Source organism: Bos taurus, chromosome 18, assembly GCF_002263795.3.
Source record: "Bos taurus isolate L1 Dominette 01449 registration number 42190680 breed Hereford chromosome 18, ARS-UCD2.0, whole genome shotgun sequence".
Taxonomy (NCBI): Eukaryota; Metazoa; Chordata; class Mammalia; order Artiodactyla; family Bovidae; genus Bos; species Bos taurus.
Window position 1 is genome coordinate 26,283,253 of NC_037345.1, and position 23,657 is coordinate 26,306,909.

The following is a 23,657-nucleotide window of genomic DNA, read 5'->3' on the forward strand; positions in this document are numbered from 1 at the left end:
TCTGTAGTGAGGTATGTAGATTTTATCATCCTCCTAGGAGCTCTGTGAGGAAGGCGCAATTCTTGTTTGATAGTTGAAGAGACTAAGGCACAGAGGAGTGGAAAAATCTTGTCCAAGGTCACCCAGCTAGTGGATGGGAAGGTTGAGACTTCGACGCAAGTCTGGGGATTTGAAGCCATTGAGCTGAGCAGAATCAGGGGGTCATGGCTTGCAGTGGCTAGTATCCGAGGTCACCTAGGCCCAAGGGTGGAGAAGGCCACTCAGAGGTTCAGGTGGGCATTAGGTTGGATGGGGATCGTGGAACAGGGAACGTGGGCAGGACGTGAGGGGCTGGGGTACACCCATTCCAGGCCCTGGCTGCCCTTGGAGTGCACAGGCCCCTGCACTCTGCAGCAGGCCCACATGGCGAGAGGTCAGAAAGGGGCAGAGAAGTTATTGACGCTCCCCCTCCACCAGGCAGAGGACGTGGCCGGGAATAGCATAGAGGGTGGGTGCTGACCAGGTCACCAGGCACCCAGAGATGGGGAGGTGACCGCCTTCCCCCAGGGCAGCCAGCCAGCATGCACGGCTGTCCATAAAAGCTGGGGCGAGTGGCAGGTTCCTTCACCAAAGCGACAGAATGGGGGCACAGGCGCCCGCCCCCCGCCCCCTCTCTGTTGCTCCTGCTCCTCTCAGTCCTTGGGCTCCCTCCTCTGCACCCCTCCCTGGCCTATTTCCTCTCCTCCTCTATTCTCCTTTGCCTCCTGCTTCTCATCTGAGTACCCTGCCTGCCTGTCTCCAGCCAGCTCCTGACCCACATCCTGAGCCACGTAACCCCCAGCACCTGTCCTGCTCCCCAGAGACTTTAGAGCCAAGCCCCAGGCTGGGTGACCCCAGAAAAGAAGGCTGGGTGTGGCTATGGGGAGACGGGGTGTGCACGTGGACAAGCTGCCCTGCCCCCATTCCACCTCCTCTCTCTCCAGGGGGACTCTGGCCTGGGTGCAGGATGAGGGTGCGGGAGGACAGAGCTGGTGTATGCCCACCACATCCCTGGTCTCGAAATCTCTCCAGGCCCCCTGGCCCCAGAACCCTCATTTCCCGTCCCCAGTGGGCAGGCACTGGGCATCCATGTACGCAGATTGGGGACTGCCCAAGGGGAAACCCTGGGGGTGGAGGAGGAACAGCTTCCTGGAGTAGGGTCACAGCCCAGGTTGCTGCAGGCAGCAGTGACTCCCCACACCTCTCCAGGTGAAGGGATCCAGGTCTTCCTGATGTGGAGGCTGGGCTTGGGAGCCACTCAGGCTCTCCCTGCTCCCAGGGTATGGGTCAAGGGCTGTGCTGTCTAGGGCACCCTGGACTGCTCTGCTGTGAGAGGCTAATCTGTACCTGCCACCGGGCGCACCTGTACATGTGGCCTCTAGTCTTTCTGGGACCCGGTGTGCAGCTGCGGTTCCGAGCCTCTGTGCAGTGGGGCGGGGCGGGGGTGGGGGAGGTGAGTGGGTTGCAGGAGCTGGGGACCATCCTGACTGATGTGTTGCTGGGGGTGGGAGGAGCAGAAGCCGGGGTGACCGAGGACCTTGGAAGCCAATCGGAACCAAGATTTGTCTCCTGAAAGCCAATCCAAGAGCAGGGGCTCCGGGTGAGCGAGTGGCTGCTCACAAACCCCGCAGGGAGGAGGGGCCAGTCCAGGCCGGGCAGCTCCTCATATAAATGGCCCGTGAGCTGGGGCCCCACCATAGAGCCGCTGGTCTCCCACTTGCGCAGACGTCCAGTCTCCCTCTGGACTCGGGTGACTCAGGCCTTTGTTTGCCCTTCCTGGTCGAGGCGGGTGGCCTCCCTCGGCAAGATGCCGGAGTGCTGGGATGGGGTGAGTGAGGACTCAGGGGACCGCGAGGTCCGCGGGGAGGCGGGGGCATGCTCTGCCTCTATCCGGCGGTGCTTCTGCCTTCAATTGGCGCACCCTGGGGGTCACAAGGCAAGATCAGCGGGTCCCAGGTTTCCTGGTGACCCTGGTCCGCTGCGTGGTTGGGAGGAAATGTTGGTGGGTCCGCGGGGGAGGACGGGGGAAGACTGAAATCTCTGCGGAAATCGAAAAGGGCTGTGACTTGTCTGTCAGCCCGTGTAGATGGGTGTGCGAGATGTGTATCCCACTGACAGTGTGCCCTCTGCCTGGCACGTCCCAGCTCTGCCTGGCGCCTGTGACCCCTTCAACCCTGCAGAAGCTGTTCTCTGAGGCGTCTGGGGTCCGTACCTGCAGGTGTCTGACCTCCTGACCCTGCGGGGGTTGTCATGGTTGTTTGGGGGGGACTGCATGCAGAAGCAAAGAAGTCTGGGTTGTGTGTGGTTTTAACTGGGCCGTCAGGCTGGGGTCCCTGCAGGTGAGGAGCTGAGAAGGGGGTCTCTGTGCTTTGTTTTCTGGGCATAGGAGGGCAATGCTGGGGCGATGAGCCAGCAGTGTAAGGACCTGGAGGGGCGGGGTGGGGAGGGGGCGGGGGAAGGGTGGGGAAACAGGACACCTCCTCCCTGGGGCAGCAGGTGCCCTGAATCCGTGCAGTTCTAACTCTAAGAAGGAGAGGCAGGGGCAGACCCACCCCTGTACTCCCCGGCCTGCCCTGCGGGGTCCAATAGCCATGGGGCCACCCCTGACACCCGCACCCAAGCAGCGACGTCAGTGCCTCCGCGCCGCTGCAGACTCGGTCCTCTGAATTATTGATGCGGTTGACGGGAAGAATCCAACCAGCCCCACACGTGCTCGTCTTGAAGCCCGAGTCGGAGGGCTCCCCCCGCCACTCCCCGCCCCAGCCCTCAAGGTCACGGATGAGGGGAGCGGGACAGGCAGAGAGAGGACATCAGAGCCCCCTCCCGGACTGCCGCAGTGCCTGGCGCTGGCGCCCACCTGGAGGCGGGACGAGCTCTGACGTCACCGGGAGCCAATGAAAGCCCTCGGCCCTGGGGGTTGGGGGGCTCCGAGTGCGTCCGCCTGCGGCCCTCGGGACGCCCCTCTTGGGGACATCTGGCCTCTATCAGGATGAACTGGATCTGAAGTTCTGGTTCAGAGCGGGTGCAGGGAGGTCGGCGGAGGGTTCCGCCAAGGTCACTGGGCAACCGGGCCGGCGCCCACGACGGCGCGCTCAGCTCCCCCCTTCCCGTCCCCTGGGAGCTGAGCCTTAGTGGGGCAAGCGCCACGCCGAGTCTCGCTGACCCGGGGTGATGGGGGTGGGTGAGGGCGGGGATGGGGACCCAGGCGATCACACCGAGACTGGGAGGGGGCAGGCGCCCCCTCACACACACACTTAGGGGAGGTGGAGAGCTGGGAAGACCCCTTCTTGGCCCTCACTTGTGCTCTGCAGGGCTAGAGCTGACCCCACTGCCGCAGGCAGCGCATTGCAGCTCTAGTGCCATGGGGGCCCTCTCCTGCCCCAGCCCCCACCCTCTATAGCACCGAGCGTCCTTCCTGCCCCCATTCCTTGCCCTTCACAGAACTGAGCTCCTCCTGCCCACCCACCCTACCCCGTAGCATTCATAGCACTGTGCACCTCTCCTGCCCCCATCACGCCCTCCATAGCAGCCTGGGTCTTTCCTGCCCCAGCCCCTATCCTCCATTGCACCGGCCTCCTTCCTGCCCTGCTCCCTGCCCTTCATAGAACTGAGCTCCTCCCAGCCCCCTCCATAGCACCGTGCACCCTCCTGCCCCCTACCCCGCCCTCCAGAGCCAAGAGAGCATGGCCGGAGGTTGGGGGGGGGGGACTCGGCAGGGCCCCCCAGCAGGGATAGGCAGCTATGGGGAGGGGTCTGCTCAGAAGTCTCTGGGGTGGAGCTGGATCTCTTCTTCAGAAATAGCAGCCTGAGAGAGGCACCCCCAAGGCCCACCCTGCCTGCCCTCTCTGAGCTTGACCTTGGGCAAGTCAGTGCTCCTTGGCCAGCCTCAGTTTCCTCCTCTGTGAGTAAACAGAAAGTATATGAAAAGTGTCTGGTCAGTGGTCATTGAGCAGGAAGTGCTAGTGAGGAAGGACAGGCCAGGGCCCTGCAGAGGCTGCTGTGGACCCCAGAAGTGTGGCTCCCGGGGTGTGGTCTTGGGCCCCAGGGTTGGCACCACCAGTCCTTCCCTTTTGGAGACGGGACCAGGCAGTGGTCCTCTGAGCCTAGACCCAAGAAGGCCGGTCACCTAAGGCTCCCCTTTCTTGTCGGAGGCAGAAACTTTGGTTCTCTCTGAATATGAGTGTCCTGGCATCCTCCACGTAAAAGGTGGGGAAAAGTACTCCTTCAACCTGGCACACAGTAGGTGCTCAGTCACATGGTGATTCTCCTTGACCTCAGCCTGACCTCCAACTCCCCAGAAGGGACCACCCACCTCTTGCAGTCCCCAAGACTCTCCCTGGGAGGGCAGGGCAGTTTATTCAGCGTTGACAGACCTTCTGGGAGTCTGCCCGTGAGTGGCCAAGAGGGACCAATTCCCAGAAAGACCAGCCAGCATGGCTCAGGGGATGCGCCCACCCACGGCAGCCCCCTTTCTGGGGCCAGGTATCAGCTCATCTAGTTCTCTCTGAACCCCCATGAGATGGCTCAGAAAGAGGTGGTTGAAGCACAGAGAAGTGTGTGCCTCACTCAGAGTCACACAGTAAGGGGCAGAGCGGTTCCTGAACCTGCAGCACTCAGCTCCTGCTTCCTGAAGGACTGATGACCTCGAGCAGCAAACCCAAGGGGGTGGACCCAGGAGGAGCCCAGAGCCGCCACTGCAGAAGGCCTTTGGGGGAGGGGATGGTGTCGAGCCTGGCCCTGCCCGAGGGAGGCCTTGGGGATCTGAGAGAGGCAGGAGCGAGAGCCTGGGGGTGGAAACAGGGACAGCTGTGGGGATGGGCAGCTGGACTGGCTGGCATGGGGTCTTCACCGTGGATTCTAGGTGGGCTGCAGCCCTTTTGCAGGGTTCTGAGTCCAGGGGGATCATGATGAGGGCAGGACTCGGTGGGGATGGCAGAGCTGACCCAGAGGGCTGCAGTGAGATGAGGAAAAATGGGCCTCACTGGACCCTGGAGGGCTGAGTGCAGCCGGGCTGGGCCGCCCCGCTGGCTGGTTTGCGAAGGAGACAAGAATGTTCACGTGCAGCCCAGTTTATGTTGCCCCTGTGCTGAACACCCGTGAGGAAGGATGTGCCCTCTGGTCTGTCCTCTCCGGGGGCAGCTGGGGGTGATGAGAAGGGGATGCCCACCCTATGGGGGGAGGGGTGAAGGTCCCACCATAGGCCCAGCAGCCCCCAGGCTGCTCCCCAGCCTCGTTTCCCAGAAGAGCCAGGAGTTGCCCAGAGGGTCCAGCGCGGTCTCTCCTCTCCAGGAACATGACATTGAGACGCCTTATGGCCTTCTGCACGTGGTGATCCGGGGCTCTCCCAAGGGCAACCGCCCAGCTATCCTTACCTACCATGACGTGGGGCTCAACCGTAAGTGTGCCCTCCTCTGCCTCAGGTCTGCCGGAATAGTGAGGCCCCCTCCCTCCCCACAGGGCTGTGTGGATCCCCACTCACGCTTAGCTCTGTGCCTCCAGCCATGTGGGTCTCAGTTTCCCCGCTGAACCATGAGGCTGATCATCACCTCTGTCTCAACCTCCCTCCCAGCATCCACGGGCCTCATGGGCCTCCCCATCCCCCCCATCCCTTCCGCAACTTCCCCAGTTCCTTGGCTCAGCCAGAGCTGAGAGCTGTGTCTTTGCAGACAAGCTGTGCTTCAATACCTTCTTCAATTTTGAGGACATGCAGGAGATCACCAAGCACTTCGTGGTGTGCCACGTGGACGCCCCTGGTCAGCAGGTGGGGGCGTCACAGTTTCCTCAGGGGTAGGTACCAAGAGAACCCTGCTCCCAGCTTTCTCTAGGCCCTCCTACCTCCAGCTGCTCCGGACCTGACTTCCTGCTTCACCTGCAGGTACCAGTTCCCTTCCATGGAGCAGCTGGCTGCCATGCTCCCCAGTGTGGTACAGCACTTTGGGTGAGTCCCTGCCCAGTCCCCCACCCCCACCCCGGAGGTGCCCACCACTGCCACAGAGCCAGCAGCTTCCAGCTGAGGGCTCAGGGCTGTGGCTGGGTCTGCTCTGGATGGCCATCACGGGAAAAGAAACCCCTAGAGTGACCAGCATGCTCTCTGTCAGGTTCAAGTACGTGATTGGCATCGGAGTGGGAGCCGGAGCCTATGTGCTGGCCAAGTTTGCAGTAAGTCTACCCACCACCGCCCCCCCAGGCCCAGCAAATCCCAGGACTGGTCCCCCCAGGGGGTAACCCTGCAGGAACTTTCTGTGTTCTTTCTTCCTCTCCTCCTCCCTCTACTTCCTCTTCACTTAGAAAAGTCCTTTTTTCTTTCCTCCAAGGAAATTAAGAAAAAAAAGTTAATTTTTTCATAATTTCCTTAAAACACTATAGTCTGTAAGTTGGTCAAACCATTATCCAAAACCAACAAGCTATACAACTAATTAGCCGCTAAGTAAGGATTATCTTAATTCCTCATTCACTAATTAGAGTAATACTTAAACATGAATCATTTTTTAATGAAAAGTTACTCTTATGTTAAGTTTTGAGATTTAAAAAAGTCAGATTTCAGAAACATCATGTCAGGCAGGAGGAGCCCACAAGCTTTCCATCTCTAAAAAGAAAACCTTAATTTTTAGGAATCAAAGTATTTCTTTCTTCAAAACAAAGAATAAAACAAAAAAACTGACCAAGAATTTTCAACTCCAGTTTCGACTGCAGTACTTAACCACCTTGTTGACTGTCAGTCATTCCCTGCCACCCCAGACAACCTTGACATGACCGCAGTATGTATATATTACCATTTTCTCCTAAACACGGGCAGTCAGTCGAACAGAAAACTCCAGTCTCTTTTACAATATCTAAACACAGAACAGGCTTTGGAAAGCTCAGTTTCTTCACATCACTAGGGCTTTTTCTATGAAAGCAAAGAAACAATATTTTATTGAAGATGCTTAGTCCTCAGTGTTGGAATAGTAACCTCTTCAAGTGAAAGTCGCTCAGTCATGTCCGACTCTTTGCGACCCCATGGGCTATATAGTCCATGGAATTCTCCAGACCAGAATACTGGAGTGGGTAGCCTTTCCCTTCTCCAGGGCATCTTCTCGACCCAGGAATAGAATTGGAGTCTCCTGCATTGCAGGCTGATTCTTTACCAACTGAGCTATGAGGGAACCTCTTCAAAGATATATTTAAAAGCTGAAAAACTGTGATATAGGCATAGATTCCAAATAAAAGGATTGTGAAAAGTTCCAGGTGGAGAGGAGGATGAGCAGGGCTGGAAGGGGCGCAAGTTCTCAGCTGAAGGCACTTGGTCATCGATTGCACCTTGGAAGCCCTTACAGAACACGTCCTCCTCTTCAGACCCTTACCACCCTCTACCGCCCACGAGACAGGCAGGGCTGGAATTTTACAGTCGGCTTTCTAGGTGGAAAGACTGGGGCTCCCTGGACCCCGTCCCGCCCTTCAAGCCCTGTCTCCCTGTCACGGCAGCTCATCTTCCCCGACCTGGTGGAGGGGCTGGTGCTGATGAACATCGACCCCAACGGCAAAGGCTGGATCGACTGGGCGGCCACCAAGGTGAGCGCGGTCCACCTGGAGGGGGGCGGAGCAGGGGGGGCGGGGCGGAGCCAGGGCCAGGGCAGAGCCGGGGGTCTTGAGAGGCGTCTCTTAAACTGGCCTCTGCCCGGCCCGCAGCTCTCCGGCCTGACCAGCACTTTACCCGACACGGTGCTATCCCACCTCTTCAGCCAGGTAAGGGTGTGCGGGACGACCTCATGCAGGAGTGGGGTGGCCGGGCTAGGAACCTCCCGAAGAGCCTGGTTGCCGGGGATGGGGCGGGGAGCGGTAGTGGATGTAGCATCTGAGCTGAGCTGCCGCACCCCTGCCCTGCGGTGAGCCAGGAGACTGCGGCACCGAGGACTGGGAGGGGTTCCCTCGCCTCTGAAGGTCATGGGCTCCCCACGACAGTCTTGCTGTCTCCCTCTCCCCACCATCACTGGGGGTGGGGCAAGGGCTGCTCTGCGATGCCCACTCTGACGTCCCTGTCTGTGGCTTCCCTCCATGGATGCCGCTCACCGCCCCCTTCCCCTCCTCCCGTCCCCCGTCCCCCGGGACCCAGGAGGAGCTGGTGAGCAACACAGAGTTGGTGCAGAGCTACCGGCAGCAGATCTCGAACGTGGTGAACCAGGCCAACCTGCAGCTCTTCTGGAACATGTACAACAGGTGTGGGCGGCGGCGGGGGGGCCAGATGGCAGCACCAAGACTGAAGGGCTCACATAGCTGGGGGATCCCTGATTCAGCCGTCCCAGGGAGGAGCAGGTCGCTGGCCGGCTGGCAGAAGAGCAGACTGTGGAACCTCCGATAGGGGTGACCTCTTGCCCAGGGTCACACCCTTGGAGGGGCAGAGGGCGAGCAGGGCTTGTCCGCTCCTCCTCCACCCCTGGCATTGCTGGCAGGAGCAGCGGGGGATGTGGGCGCCACCTCTGCCCCCACCACCCTGAGCCTCAGTGCTGACAGCCCAAAGTGGAGAGGAGGGGGGATGAAGTGCTCGATGGATCCCCTTGGGGTTAGTCCTGCAGGGGAGTATCCTGCAGCTCCCACTGGCATGTCCTTCCTTCTCTTTTTTCCTACAAATATTTCTTGAGCCCCTGTTGTGTGTGTGGTGCTGGAGAAACACTGGGGAGGGAGAGGAGCCCCAGCCTGCCTCCCTCTAAGGCCCGGACTCCCAGCACAATGGTGGTCACAGCCCGTGATGACAGCCAAATGTGAGGGCCCACCTGGCATGAGCTGGGGAGTCTGGGATCTCCCCATTTCACCAATGGCATCCGTGAGGATCTGTCTCACAGTCGAGACACCAGAGCATGAGCCCCAAGTCTGGGACTAGCCCGGCACCTGGAGGGATGTTGGGCCGTAATTGCCATGTGGAGGGATTGGGTGTGGCTGAAATATAGCAGGTCAGGCTCAGGGACACGCTCCAACACCCCGCCCCGGGATCCCGTCCTGGGCTGCCCGCCTCTGCCTCCCCTTGCAGCCGCAGAGACCTAGACATTAGCCGGCCTGGGACAGTGCCCAACGCCAAGACACTCCGGTGAGTGGCCCTCCCCCTCCAGCCTACCTGGCCCTTGCACACACTGCCCCCCACCTTGCTCCGGTGCCCAGGCCAGACGGCCCTCTTCCTCTGTGCCTGCAGCTGCCCCGTGATGCTGGTGGTCGGGGATAACGCACCTGCCGAGGATGGTGTGGTGAGTGAGGATCGTGTCCTTGTGCAGGTGGGAGGCAAGGGTAAAGGGGTCACTTGCTCCTAGTCCGCAAGGCCAATCCTTGACCCAGCCCCGGGAAGCCTCGGGGTGGACACTGGCTGCTGGGCTCCTCATCCCACTTCCCCCCATCTTGCCATGCACTTCTGCCTGGAGTGACCCCATCCTTCAGGTGGGGGAAGCCTGGAGACAGGAGGGCCCTGGGGCCAGGACCAGGCCACTGATTCCCTCTGCCCACCCCACAGCAGTGCAGCCCCTCTGCAGTCTCGACCCATTTTAGGCCCAGAGACTAAGATCTCTCTTTTCTCTAAAATCTGATTCATTGGTTATGAAATAATCTGTGAGCACAGGAGCACATACCCCCGTTACATTTGGGACCGTGTGTCACCTCTCCTGTTGGAACTCTGACAGCCTGGGGGTGCGTGTCCCCCTTAGCACAGAACGCCGGGGCTCAGGAATGCCCAGGGAAGCCCCCCTGCCCAGTGCACACCCAGACTACTGCGCACTCCCTGTGCCCGAGGGCCGGGGGAGCGGGGGTGGGGCTGTGCCTGCTGTCTTAACCCAGGCAGGGCCACAGCTTCCGAGGCTTCAGGTCTCCTGCTGACCTTTGGCTCTCCCCCACCTTGACCCCTGACTCCTGGGGTCCCTAGTGCTTTCCAGCTTCTCCTGCAGAGGTGGCCCTGGCTCCCTGTGAGGACTGGGCCCAGCCCCCACCCCACCAGCAGTGGTGAGTGGAACAGAGGGTCTCAGGCCCTCAGGAAGCCGCTTCCAGATCCCCAGGGCCTTGACCTCTCCGAAGGTGCCCAGGGAGGTGCTGGCTGGCCTGTGTCTGCCCCCTGCACTCCCTCCCTGTCTCCCAGCCCTGAGGAGAGAAGCTGCCTTAGCACCTGGGGCAGGGGGCGCCCCTGACACCCTCAGGTGCCTCACATGCTGAAGCTGCTCCTTGTCCCCAGGTCGAGTGCAACTCCAAACTGGATCCAACCACCACGACCTTCCTGAAGGTGAGGCCTCCCCCTCCCCACCACGGGCCCCCCCAAAGGGAGGGGTCCCAGCCAAGGCGGGAGCAGGATGATGTGTCTGATCAGAGGACCTGCCTAGGTTTGCAAGGGACAGGCAAAGTGTGGTGGGAGGTGGCCCCTGTTCAGTTCACCCCCTCTTTTCCCTGCAGATGGCAGATTCTGGGGGTCTCCCCCAGGTCACACAGGTGAGACTCTTGGCCCTCCTTCCATCTCCTACCTGGCCCAGGGTGGGCGGGACCTCCCCAGGGTGGGCGGGACCTCCCCCCTCCCCCAATCCCAGGCCGCCAATCAGACCCTGTGCCTGTCCCTTGCCCTGCAGCCCGGGAAGCTGACTGAAGCCTTCAAATACTTCCTGCAAGGCATGGGCTACAGTAAGTGTACTACCCCCCACACCCCCACTGACTAGGGAGCAGGCAGCAGGTGGGGGCTCTGAGCATGAGTCCTTTTCCAGGGCCAGATGCTGTGCCTGCGGACTTCTAGGGCATCTTCGCCTAGGCTGTAAAGTCGGTGATCCCAGGCTGACCCCTGCCCTCCCGTGCCCTTGGAGAGGGAGGCTTTGGGGCACTGTTTTCATGGCAGGGCTGGGCCTGTTGGGTGGCGGGGTTCTTCTCCCAGCCCTGGGGGACCCAGGCCTGGAGCTGAATCCTGCCGGGGAAGCCTGCCTGGGGGGTGAATCATCCACACCATGCCCCCAGCTGGGCCTCCAGCACCCGAGAAGGGCTGGGAAGGTGCTGGATGGTGAGAGGGGCAGCAGAGAAGTGGGCTTGGAGTCTGGGAACTGGGGAAGGCACGGGAGGCCATCTGGGTGTGAGGAGAGCTGAAAGCAGCCAAGCCTGGGGGCAGCAGACCTGAAGACCCCGAGGTCATAGGGGCCGTGGGGTGGGTGGAACCGGCTCCCTACCACCTCCAGCTTCCCCTCGTGCAGGGGTGAGACCCTGCTCGTGAGCCTCTCCCGCATGCACACACAGCCCTTCAGTGACACAGGCGTATCCCTGAGTTCCTCCCATCTCCCCCTTATGCCTGGCTCTCCTCCTAGAAGCAGACTTCCTCTCCCTGAATTTGTTTTCTTCCCCCTCGACTTCAGTCTCTGGAGCTTGTGTCTCCTTGGGAGGACAGGCCTATAGGGAAAGACCGGGGGAGTCCAGCCAGGAATCGAACTCCCGGCCTCCAGGGGACCGGGCCCCCTGCAGCCTGTCTGGGGACAAGCGGGGCAACGAGAGGCCAAGCCCCACAGTGAGACCCGGCGGGGACACAGAGCCCCGGAGGTGCCTGGAGAACACGGCTGGGACGGGTGGGTAAGTGGTGCTTGTCAGGGCCAGGACCTGTTCTCTGGGCCCTGGCAGGAATACCACCAGGCAGCTCAAGACCTGGGAAGACTTGAGAGATCATACAGGCCTCTATCCAGGGCTTCCCAGGCAGCTCAGTGGGGAAAAAATCCGCTGCCAATGCAGGAGACCTGGGTCCGATCCCTGGGTCGGGAAGATCCCCTGGAGGAGGATATGGCAACTCGCTCCAGTATTCTTGCCTGGAGAATGCCATGGACGGGGAGCCTGGCGGGCTACGGTCCACAGGATCACAAAGAATCGGACACGACTGAGCACGCATGCATGGGCCTCTATCCACGAGGATACTGAGCCCACTGGAGTGGTGAGGGTGCGGGGACACGTTATAGTCCTCAAAGGCCTTGTCGGCAGAGCCCCCAGGACTGCAGCCCGGGCTGGAGAAGCAGAGGCGGATGAGTGCCCCACCCTGCTCTCTGGGCTCCTCGGGGCAGACTGACATCAGTGGCTCCTTCTGGGGGTGCAGGAGGGGGCCCCTGAGGCTCCGGCCCTGCCCCCAGCCTCTCTGTACCCTCCTCTCCTCTCCGGCCCATCTCAACGCCCGGGCCTCGCCCAACCTCCTCTTTACCCGTGTTCTGTGTCTCCCCTACCCCGCCCCCTGGCTCTGTCTTCTCTCTTAGTTGCATACTTGAAGGACCGAAGGCTGAGTGGAGGAGCAGGTAGCCCCGCAGCCCCTCCCCTGATGCATGGATCCCCCCGCCCGCCTCCGGCGCCCTGGGCCCCCTGCTCCTCCCTCTATGCAGTGCTGCAGCCAAGCCGCATCTTGCTGTGGAAACTTCTTGTGCCGCTTTTCCGTGGGCTCTATCCCGGTTAGGGCTCCAGAGTGGCCGGGCTTCAGACCAGTCATGCTTCTAGGTTCCCTGGGGCCCCGTGGCTTCCAGAGCCCTGGCAGTTGGGGCCAGAACCTCTCAGAGGTGTCAGGGGCAAGCCACGCCTGAGCTGGACAGGTGGCCGGTGGAGGTCAGAAAGGAAGCATTTGCTCCCTGCGAGTTTATCTCACTTGTGTGACTCTCTGAATAATGGACTGAGGGCCGTCTGAGGCTACGACACCTTGCCCTTCTTTACAGAACTGATCTCCCCCCTCCCGGCCCCACTGTCTTCTTGAGGGAAGCAGAATTAGAAAGAATGCCCCATCCTTCCCCGGGCTTAAGGACTCCTGGTTGGTCGTCAGCTGCTGCCCCGTTGGGGCCACAGCTCTGGCCCGCTCTTGTGAGGAGGGTCCTGCTGGCCCCTGTGGCCCCCAGCCCTTGGGCGCACTCCCTGTCACTGGCGTTGCATGACCATACAGCCCTGGCTGCGGATGGGCCTCCGAGCCTTCGTCGGAAGAATGGGTCTTGCTGGCCGCTTTGCTTGCGTAAATCCTTCTCCCTTCTCCCACGTGCCCGTGCCCGCCCTGTTGGCCGGTCCTCACCCCCGGTACCCTCTCTGTCCACAGTGCCCTCAGCCAGCATGACTCGTCTTGCCCGCTCTCGCACAGCATCCCTCACCAGCGCCAACTCGGTGGACGGCAGCCGCCCGCAGGCCTGCACCCACTCGGAGAGCAGCGAGGGGCTGGGCCAGGTCAACCACACCATGGAGGTGTCCTGTTGAAGCCCCGGTCCCACGAAGATGCCCACTCGCCCCCTCACCCGCATTGATGTCCCACGGCCACCCTCTCGCGGCTCATTTCCCCTTTAGTTTATTTTTGTGAGGGCGAAGGGGAGGAAATGGGGTTACTTCTCTTTTGTTTAAAAAGAAGAGGGGATCTGTCTAGATGCTGCAGCAGAACAGTCTCCAGATGGTTTGAGGGGCTCACTCCTCCCCACCTCATTCCCCTCATGAACCTCGTTAACTTGGCTGACTCAGTCCCTCTCTTCTGACTCCCCAAGGCCCAGGCACAGTAAAGGCACTGTTCCAGGGAGGGAAGGGAATTAGCTCAGGAAAGACTCAGAGTCCTCCTCTGACCAGGATCCAGGATAACATTCTGGGTCAAAGCATGGGTTGACCCCTGGGCCAGGCAGGTTTGAAGATGGGGAGGAGGTTTTGAGGTGGTGGGTTCTGGGCCAGCAGGAACACGGGGTCCAGCTCGAGCGCTGGAGTGAGAACCAGGAGCCAGCCCCTTTCCCCCAGCAGCCCCAACACCGAGCACGTCTGTGTCTGGTCTTAGCACCTATGACAATCGTCTGAACAGCAGCCACAAGGGGGCGCTACTACCAGGCAGCAGTTTTGCGGGTGCTCTCCTGGCAAGCCTGGTGTTGTAGGGCCAGGCAGGGGCTGAACGGGGCTGCTTTGCCTGAGGAAGACAGAACACGGAGGACCTGGAGGGCAGGAACCCCACAGACTGTCCCTTCCAGCCCCACCCTCGGCCACCTCCTGGCCCTGGCCCATTGCTGAGCCAAGGCCCTGAGGCAGAACGTCACCTGGTCCTCTGCCTCCATAGGGAGCTGACGGGCTGAGGTTAAAGGCTGGGACAGCCTTTGAGTGTTGGGTGCACTTCTGAGAACTTCGTGGTGACTGCTTTTGGAAGCCTGCAGACAGTGGCAGCTCAGAGTTCCTATAGAGTTCCCTCAGAGACCCCCCTTTTTGCCCCTAGGTTCCATGGAAGACAACTCAGTCAGCAGCAGCGTGGCCAAGGTCATTAGAAATGTTTCTAGACAGAGTTCTCGTCAAGCTATGCCAGCGTTTCATGTAGGCATCACTGAGCAAGCTCATGTGGAGAAAACTGGTCCGAGGTGTCCCACATCACCATCCTAGCCAGGTGGAGGAGGCCTAAGCTGGGGTTTGCTGGGTCCAGGGGTGGGAGGTAATGTTTCCTGAAGTGAACAAGGGCCAGGCAGAAGAGCAAAGCTCCCCACACACCCCAGCCCCTTCCTGTCACCTGAAGCGCAGCACTGTGCCATATACTCCCTATCCACCCACCTTACCAGGTAGAATCTCCGGGCCCAGAAACCAGAAGCCATTCGTCTCTGAGCCTAAATCAATTCCCATAAGCCCCCAAATGAGCAAAGAGAAGAGGGCAATGAAAAATGCAGGACTGTGGAGGGGGGTGGGTGCGTGTGGGGCTGAGGGGACTCCTGCACCCACATTTCCTCTGCACACGTCTCCCCTTCTATACTCTTAAGCCATGACTCTAGACTGCTCTAGAGCCCAGTGGAGTGTTAGTCTGCCCCCAGTTCTGTTCACTCACGTGCTTCCTCGGAATATCGAATGTGACTGTTTGAAAAGCTGGTAGAATTAATCCCTTATTGTAGATAGCGCTGTGAAACTTGGATTTCTTTTCTGTGTTCTTTCAGATGAGATATCTATAAATATCTATACATTATATATATATATATGTATATTGGGTACCCCCACGTGTGGCTTTCCACCGGAGGTTGTGTCTTCTTTGGTCAAAGTGAACTTTTAATGGAATTTATTATTTTCCTCTCTGTACAAAGTGAAGAGCCTACTCTTGTGTATTCTGGTGGCTGATGTCGTGAGACTTTGAGATGACAAAATGTAAAACAAAACCCCTTGTCAACGTAGAAAGAGTGAACTGTGCTGAAAAACTAATAAAGTAATAAGAAAAATTTGAGTATGGTGATGCTATGCCCATCGTGGGAAGCTTTGAAAGTATAAGCTGGTGAGGCTGGTGCTTCCTGGGTTTTAGGTGGGGTTGAACGTTTAGAGTGAAGACAGGCATTTCCATCCATCTCTGTATTTCCAGATCTTGTCTCATTCCACAAGGTAGATATTAATTATCCTAGTTTCACAGCTGAGAAAACTGAATTTGCCCTAATAAGAGACCAAAGTGGGAGCTGACCTTGGCAGTAATTGACTTCAAAACCCAGATCTGTAATCTCTGTATTCGCTGCCTTTAATTTCTTAAATTTAACGACATGCTATTTCCCCGTGTTTAACCACCATTTCCGATTCATTCACTGTCCTGCTGTTTGTCAGCTACTAAAGAACCAAGTAAATAAAAGCAAACCCCTCCTACTCTGCAGAAACAAGACAGGGTCTGTTCTAGTTTGGGGAGCCCCGCCCACTCTCCACGAAACTGCGCAAACCGCTCTATTCGCGCTCCCAGCCGACCTCTCGCGAGGCCTTCCCTTCGCATCCAGAAACCAAATTTTGCACTTCAACCCGGCTTCTACCTCTGCTGTCAGAGACCTACGCGGGAAAGCATTGTGCCTGGCTCAGACCACGCTCAAGGCGGCAAAAGGACACGCCTTCATGCACCCAACCGCACGTTTTCTAAACCCAGCTGCGGACACTTGGCCTCAAAGATGTTTTCAGCCGGAATGATATCAGTTCAGTTCAGTCGCCCAGTCGTGTCCGTCTCTTTGCGACCCCATGGACTGCAGCACGTCAAGCCTCCCTGTCCATAGCCAACTCCCGGAGCCTACTCAAACCCATGTCCATTGAGTCGGTGATGCTATCCAACCATCTCATCCTCTGTCGTCCCCTTCTCCTCCCGCCTTCAATCTTTCCCAGCATCAGGGTCTTTTCCAATGAGTCCGTTCTTCGCATCAGGTGGCCAAAGTATTGGAGTTTCAGCTTCAACATCAGTCCTTCCAATGAATATTCAGGAATGATTTCCTTTAGGATGGACTGGTTGGATCTCCTTGCAGTCCAAGGGACTCTCAAGAGTCTTCTCCAGCACCACAGTTCAAAAGCTCCTGCTGCTGCTGCTGCTGCTGTGTCGCTTCAGTCGTGTCCGATTCCGTGCTGAGTGCAAATCACTGCTTGTCTTCCAAGCGAAGGCGAAATGAAAGTCACGTTGTCCGGGGCGGGGACATAGGCCCCGCCCTCGAAAGCCCGGCCCCCCGGACGCCGGAAGCGCCGGTGCGGGTCTACAGACGCCCGAGGCTCCGCGCCCTCGGACCATGGCGACCCAGGCAAAGCGCCGGCGGGTAAGTTACGGCGGGCGGCGCGGGTGCACCCCTCTCCACCGCGCCACGCCACTCTCTCGCGCGCCGCTCCGCGGCCTGCCGCGGGTCATTCGCCGCTCTTCGCGTCCCCTCCCCAACCCCGGGCCTTCCTCCGCGCGCGCGCCCCCTTCTTCTCCGCCCCCAGCGAGCTCTCCCGGGCGGGGCCGCGCCACTGCGCTTGCCTGTCTTAGGTGGCCGGGCCTGCGGGCAGCGACGACGACCCGGCCCCGGTGGCCAGCTTCCTGAGCTGGTGCCAGCGGGTGGGACTGGAGCTGAGTCCCAAGGTGAGAGGGGGACTGGGGGAGGTGGGTGCAGCGGGGAAGCGGGCGCGGGCCAGCTCTGAGGGGCCATTCTCTCTGCTCAGGTGGCGGTGAGCCGGCAGGGCACGGTGGCCGGCTACGGCATGGTGGCCCGGGAGAGCGTGCAGCCCGGGGAACTGCTGTTCGCGGTGCCGCGGGCCGCGCTCCTGTCGCAGCACACCTGCTCCATCAGCGGTGTGCTGGAACGAGGTGGGCACGCCGACAGGGGTGGAGAGACGCCGAGTTGGGCCCGCGGGGTCCCTAATCTTCGTGTCTCCCCCAGAGCGAGGCGCGCTGCAGAGCCAGTCGGGCTGGGTGCCGCTGCTGCTGGCGCTACTCCACGAGATGCAGGCCCCGGCCTCGCCCTGGAGCCCCTACTTTGCGCTCTGGCCCGAGCTGGGCCGCTTGCAGCACCCCATGTTCTGGTGAGAGCCGTAGAAGGGGCTGGGGAACGCCAACACCGTACGTAGCCTGGCTCGAACCGCTTGCCCTTGGGACACGGGTGCCAAGCGCTAGTCTCGGTAGATTGGGTGAAGAACCCGGGTGGGGGTGTCACTGCAGGCCAGAGGAGGAGCGCCGGCGATTGCTGCAGGGCACAGGCGTACCCGAGGCCGTGGAGAAGGATTTGGTCAACATCCGCAGCGAGTATTATTCCATTGTGCTGCCCTTCATGGACGCCCACCCCGATCTTTTCAGCCCCAGGGTCCGATCTCTGGAACTCTACCGCCAGCTCGTGGCTCTTGTGATGGCCTACAGGTCAGTGAGTAGAGCCTTGCACAGGACTCTCTTCTTTAGAACTCTGTTGAGTGACCAGAAGGGAAAGAACAGTGAGCCCCACCCCAACACTGGGCTTTAGCCAAGTTCTCTCTGTGGCAGCTTTCAGGAACCACTGGAGGAAGAGGAGGATGAAAAGGAGCCAAACTCCCCTTTGATGGTGCCTGCTGCAGACATACTAAACCATTTAGCCAATCACAATGCCAATCTAGAATACTCTCCAGTGAGTGGATCCCTCCCAGTTCTTGTTTCTGTGCCTTGATGCTTGGGCATTTGAATCGAACCAATGTCTTCTTCATGCTGGCCTGGCAGTTGAGCCAAATGGGCTCAGTTCTCCTCATACTAGAAATCAGTAGGTGAAATTAGTTCCTCTGCTATGTACTTTGCTTGCATATTACAGTGAAGTTCTTTGAACACAAAGCCCTCAAAGAAAGTTGGGGTTATCCTCTGCTAAACCTGTGCCATTGTTTTGGTGCTTTAGGTCTGTTCTGTGCAGTGCCAGTGAGCTGAGATTGTGTCAGGGCCCTGTGGACAACAATCTGCAACAGCCATAGCGTCAGTACTTTTCAGAAGAGGGGATGTTCCTAAGAAAGGGTTTAAGATGATACCAGGACTGTGTTTATATCTGTTCTATTTGCTAAGTGGAAAGTTGCAAGAAAAGATGTAAGTTTATGGAGTTAAAAATTAGGAAATGGCTGTTATTTTTAAAACCTTGTCTCTATTTGCTGTTCCTACTTTGATCTGGGTTGAGTTTTTTGTTGGCTTTTTTTGCAGAGCTGTGCATATCTTAGTTACCCAACCAGGGATTGAGTCCTAACCTCTAAACCACCAGTGAATTTCCTTTGATCTGGGTTTTTTTTGGCTGCACTGTGAGGCACATGGGATCTTAGTTCCCCAAGCAGGGATGGAACCCACACCTCGCTGCAGTGGAAGCTTGGAGTCTTAACCACCAAGACCACCCGGAGGTCCTCCTTAATTCATTTTTTAAAGCTAGCAGCTTTTTGAAGTGCTTGAGATGACTGAGCAGAAGTTTCACCTACTAAAGCATTGGGCTGTTTAGACTTTTGTAAGCCTCAAATGTTTTATTCTACAGCACAGGATCTTAACTAAAAGTAGAATGTTGGTAGGTATAGCATCAGCCTCATTGCTGAACTATAACTGTTGGTGGGAACTATACTTTCCTAGGAAGTGAAGTCATCTTCTTAGGGGTGGCCTGGAAAGGGCTTGACCCCAGCTTCTGAACCCTTCCACCCCAGACTTGTCTTCGGATGGTGGCCATTCAGCCCATTCCTAAAGGCCATGAGATCTTCAACACTTACGGGCAAATGGCTAACTGGCAACTGATTCACATGTATGGTTTTGCTGAACCGTATCCCGACAACACGAATGACACAGCTGACATTCAGATGGTGACTGTTCGTGAAGCCGCGTTACAGGGTGAGTGGTTAACTCAGACACCAGTGTGTGTCTATCCTGCCCCCTTTTTGTGGACTAAGGAGAAATGAGGTTTTGGGTTTACCAAGACTTTCACACCAGTACTTCTATCTATAGGGACAAAAGTTGAAGCTGAAAGGCTCCTACTCTATGAACGCTGGGATTTCTTATGCAAATTGGAGATGGTAGGGGAAGAGGGAGCCTTTGTGATTGGGCGTGAAGAGGTACTGACTGAAGAGGAACTGGCCACTACACTCAAGGTACATGCTCAAAATGAGTATTTAGAGCTAGATGAGAAGAAAGGTGGCCTGGACAGAGTACACTTAAATGCTGCCAGGATAGGCCAGCTTCTCTGAATCAGTTTCAGAAACATGCAAGTATTACATCCTACTTTAAAGGGCCCCATGGTTGCTTCTAGGTACTGTGCATGCCTGCTGAGGAGTTCAGAGCGTTTAAAGACCAGAATGGATGGGAAGATGATAAAAGTGAAGAAGACAGCCTGACAATCACAGATATCCCCAAACTCAAAGCATCATGGAGACAGCTTCTTCGGGACAGTGTTTTGTTGACCCTGCAAACCTATGCCACAGACTTAAAAACTGAGCAAGATTTACTCAGCAATAAGGAGGTCTATGCGGCACTTAGCTGGAGGGAACAGCAAGCCTTACAGGTGCGTTATGGTCAGAAGATGATTCTACACCGGCTGTTGGAGCTGACACGTTAGCAGGCTCCCTTCTGCCTGAAGGAGTATCCCGAAGAGGAACTTCATGCTAAGCTAGTATGCACTGATACTTGGAAAGAAGTAAAATTTGGATCTTTTGCTTTGTGTTTTGTACTAATACCAAAAGGAAAAGTAGCGAAATTAACAAAATAGGATGTACGCCAAGGTAAGAGTGACATGCTGAAGGATTGGGAGCAGTAGACTTGTGAATTGCTGCTGTTACTAACACTGATAAACTTTATAGCTGTTTTGTTATCGAGTTTGAACCAAAGCAGAAATGTGATAGTGATACATTTTGTTGTAGTCTCGACTGAGAGGCGTCACTTTCACTTTTCACTTTCATGCATTGGAGAAGGAAACAGCAACCCACTCCAGTGTTCTTGCCTGGAGAATCCCAGGGATGGGGGAGCCTGGTGGGCTGCAGTCTATGGGGTTGCACAGAGTCGGACACGGCTGAAGCGACTTAGCAGCAGCATTTAATAACATGGAGTTTGAAAGTAGACCTGGTAGGTCTTGAGCAACCACTTTCCCTTTTTAAAAAAACTGTTCCTGTTGGAGGATTTAGTAAGCTATGTTACTGGAACTCTGAGCAGTTATTTTAATTCCTTAGCAGCCTAAGATACCAGTGACATACAAGCCCCCATGTAAGATTTCTATTTATCTTGTATATATTTCAAGTGGGATAAATATAAAATATGTACCTACTCCTATTCCTTTTCTTTTAAAAATTATATCAAAACGCCATGAGGGTCTATTTTTTTAAACTGGCATTTTGAATTTAACCACAGAAACCTGGTGCAGTTAACTTTGAGAAAGGAAAAGGAAAACACTACACAGAAATCACTTCCTTGTTTAAAGATGCTACATTGGTAGTGGAAAAACCTAGCATTCAGCAGAAGTTGGTGTTGCCCAATGGGAAGGCTGGGTGGTCCACGTTCCTTCTCACCACCAGCACTGGCTGCTACTGAGAAAGGCACAGTGGACTCGTGTGTCATAACTTTAATGTGTGACTACAGTATGCATACACATAGAAGAAGTAGGGAGGCTAAAGCCAGGAACTAGAAAGGCTACAAAATACAACACATGGACCAATATACTTGCAAAACATTCAAAATCCTTACAAAAGGGGCTGTATTGGTCCTTTTGACTTTGTTGTTGAACTCAGCCTGTATGGCCATTCATTGGGATAATGGGGAAGGGCAATTCCTACTATTTGGCTCCTTTCTGCACAATTTACAAGTTACTATAATGAGAGATGGGGGAGCTTTAGGCCTGGTTTGGCTTCCCTTTATAAAAAGTGTCTCACAGGGCCCAAGAGGGTGTGTTCTCCAGCAGCAAAGAGAAAATGATGCTCTCCCAGCAGCAAGCTGTAGATGTGGGGAAGAGGTAAAATAAAAAACCCATGGGATCTCAAATGTGAACTCTGCACATGTTCCTAGCATACCAGATTCTACACATCCACATTTTTAAAAAACAACTTGGTGATTTTCAAGGTCCCTGTCCATACTTTTTTAAAAAAGTTACACAATATTTAAACTGGCTTTCTTGCTATTCTTTGGGACACCTGGAATGTCAGAAGACATGGCGCTATGCCCCGTCCCCATCCCATCCCACCCCACCCCCAGACAAGTGCATGGCATCAGCAGCTCCTTCCATTATAAATTGGGCAGGTACCAGTTTACCTACTTGCCTTGAACACATTTTGCAGAAACCCAAGAAGTTTCAGACAAAGGTTTTCTCTTTCATATATTTACACAAGTTCAAAATGATATTCACAGCATCTTCTAAATTTTGGCCAAGAGTCAAAAAAATGCATTTAAACTTTGGAACGTGTCCACATAGACAGGTAGCTGACCCAAACAGTAATTGGGGCAGATACCCAAGAACCAAAGGGCCGGGAAAGTCAGGAAGAGCTGAAAGGATCTTCAGCCAGTTTATGAACTTGGTACAGTGGGACCTCCAGGCAGACACATTTACAACAGAGATGTGGTTCCATCTAACTGGCACCTGTCCCTTCCATTACTTGCTGAGCCTGCTTTTGTCCCATGCAGCACTGTGCGACGGACTGGAATAACCTGAAGAATGAAGACAAGTACAAGCTGGTGAGAAAAATTCAGGCCTGACCAAACCTTGTGTCTTACTAATTTTGGCTACTACTCCCTTCTTAATCACCCACCCAAGCTGAAGCCATCAAATGATTATTTCTCCTGTCTTAAGACTGAAACAATGAAAACAATTACTTTTGACTCACTTTTCAATTTCTGGGGCACAGTGTACAAATTCATGGTTCCAGAATTTAAATGCTGGATTTTTAATCAGCTCAATGAAGGTAATAAGAAGACCCCAAGGATGTGGCCTATTTACAATCAACCGTTCCAAAAGAACCCTGGAGGATGGAAGAAAAAGTTCATCAATGCACAGGAAAACACCAGATCATGACCACTTCTCTATTAGCTTTAGAAAAGGAAGGTGGATATACAGAAGTTAGCATAAATAGATCCTAGAATTACATAAAGTAGGTTTGAACCCCACCTCTTCCCATTACTGAGCCTAGAAAACTAAGGTAATAGATAATAGATTACATGGCACAGAGAAGGTAATCACTTAAAGAATAAATACTCAAATAGGAAGTAAGGATTTTAATGCTACTAGTACACATGTAAACTGGGGGGGATGATTCTTCTGAATGGCAGTCAGTATTGGCTTAAATATTTACATTCTTTGACCTAACCAACTGTACTTCTAAATTTATCCTAAAGACGTAAATAAAGCACAGCAACAAAGACATGAGTACAAGGATGTTCACTGATGCTTTATATGTAATCACAAAAAGGACTTATCATCTAAACATCTAATAATACTAATTAATTTTTAGTATATAAAACTAAGGAATATTAATACCTAGAAGCTAATAATATGTGAAGGGGCAAGTTTAAGAAGTCTGGTCCAGTTCTTTAAGTTTGCCTGTATATCTCTCACTAGGATGTTCCCATTTCCTAATTTGCAAATGCTGTATATAGTCCAAGCAATCTGTAATAGATTCCTAACTATTGTTAGTAAAACACAAGTATGATCCTGTTATTTCTCCTGCTTAAAACCTTACTACCTACAGGTAATGAAGACAAGTTTAAGCTCTTTAACCTGGCCTTTGAAAGGCCTGATGCTTCAGGACTCAGGTTAAATATGCTGACAACACCACTTGGGAAAAATCCCTAATCTATAAAAGTACTGGCACCTTGTGTTGACAACTACTTTTTGGTTTTAACAATGATTAGTAATTCTGTTTGTGTGGGGGGGGTTTTTTTGGTGCCCATCAGACTATTTCAGGAGGGCAGGAACCAAGTCCTTTTGTTCAGAACTATTTAACACATGGGCTTCCAAGGTGGTTCAATAGTAAAGAATCTGCCTGCCTGTGCAGATGCAAGAGATGTGGGCTCTATTCTTGGGTTGGGAAGATCTCTTGGAGAAGGAAAGGCTATCCACTCCAGTATTCTTGTCTGGAGAAGCCCAGTACTTGTCCAGTGTTCTTGTCTGGACAAAGCAGCCTGGTGGGCTACAGTCCATAGGGTCTCAAAGAATCAGACACGCCTGAACACACATGCATTTAACACAGATACTCGGTGAACACGGAATCCATAGGAAAAACACTCAGAAGTCATAATAAAAGGGAAGAGGTTCCATTTAGAAACTCTGAAAAACAGACTTCTGTCTTACCTTGTGATCTGTTCTTGAATAGCTTCAGTGTTGGCCTCTGCAAAAAGGTACAGCATGGTGCAGCTGAAGTAGTGAGTGTGGCTATTTGGGTACCGCAGCTGATTTGCAATTGCATTCAAGAAGAGATACCGACCTAGAAATTAAGACAGTTTAGCGAGAATTTGTTCTTCAAAGGCTGAATCATTCTGACTGGCTAGGGTTTGGATTTCTGATAAA

At 55.3% G+C, this 23,657-nt stretch overlaps 3 protein-coding genes across 28 annotated transcripts in view; 2 read left to right on the top strand and 1 right to left on the bottom strand.

Moving 5' to 3' along the window:
* Positions 1-15,160, top strand: part of NDRG4 (NDRG family member 4) — a 42,997-nt gene extending 27,837 nt beyond the window's left edge. For 3 of the 10 annotated variants that reach the window (XM_010814478.4, XM_010814476.4, XM_010814477.4), the window contains exons 4-16: positions 5,308-5,413; positions 5,685-5,805; positions 5,894-5,956; positions 6,117-6,177; positions 7,483-7,569; positions 7,687-7,743; positions 8,111-8,214; positions 9,023-9,079; positions 9,182-9,233; positions 10,202-10,249; positions 10,417-10,452; positions 10,587-10,638; positions 11,352-12,221. In XM_010814478.4, the coding sequence (XP_010812780.1) occupies positions 5,308-5,413; positions 5,685-5,805; positions 5,894-5,956; positions 6,117-6,177; positions 7,483-7,569; positions 7,687-7,743; positions 8,111-8,214; positions 9,023-9,079; positions 9,182-9,233; positions 10,202-10,249; positions 10,417-10,452; positions 10,587-10,638; positions 11,352-11,566 (1,059 nt within the window). In that variant the 3' untranslated portion in view covers positions 11,567-12,221. 10 annotated transcript variants of the gene reach the window in all.
* A 1,236-nt stretch (positions 15,161-16,396) lies between these two features.
* On the top strand, positions 16,397-21,142 carry SETD6 (SET domain containing 6, protein lysine methyltransferase). 2 transcript variants are annotated; one of them, NM_001098102.1, is made up of 9 exons: positions 16,397-16,481; positions 16,691-16,783; positions 16,864-17,008; positions 17,082-17,223; positions 17,495-17,554; positions 17,675-17,795; positions 18,829-19,009; positions 19,124-19,266; positions 19,425-21,142. In NM_001098102.1, the coding sequence occupies exons 1-9, from the start codon at positions 16,455-16,457 to the stop codon at positions 19,728-19,730; spliced, it is 1,218 nt and encodes a 405-aa protein (NP_001091571.1). In that variant the 5' UTR covers positions 16,397-16,454; the 3' UTR covers positions 19,731-21,142. The 2 variants fall into 2 exon arrangements, with proteins under 2 accessions (NP_001091571.1, XP_005218752.1); XM_005218695.4 differs by having other exon boundaries at positions 16,404-16,481; positions 17,360-17,554; positions 19,425-19,826.
* Positions 21,143-21,431: 289 nt separating this feature from the next.
* CNOT1 (CCR4-NOT transcription complex subunit 1) overlaps positions 21,432-23,657 on the bottom strand; it is an 82,995-nt gene continuing 80,769 nt past the window's right edge. For 15 of the 16 annotated variants that reach the window (XM_024978374.2, XM_059876822.1, XM_024978373.2 and 12 more), the window contains 3 exons: positions 23,442-23,574; positions 21,979-22,113; positions 21,448-21,802 (listed from right to left, as the gene is read on the bottom strand). In XM_024978374.2, coding sequence (XP_024834142.1) covers positions 21,724-21,802; positions 21,979-22,113; positions 23,442-23,574 — 347 coding nt within the window. In that variant the 3' untranslated portion in view covers positions 21,448-21,723. Of the gene's footprint in view, positions 21,803-21,978; positions 22,114-23,441; positions 23,575-23,657 lie in introns of all 16 variants that reach the window. The other variant, NM_001206039.1, reaches the window with a different exon arrangement.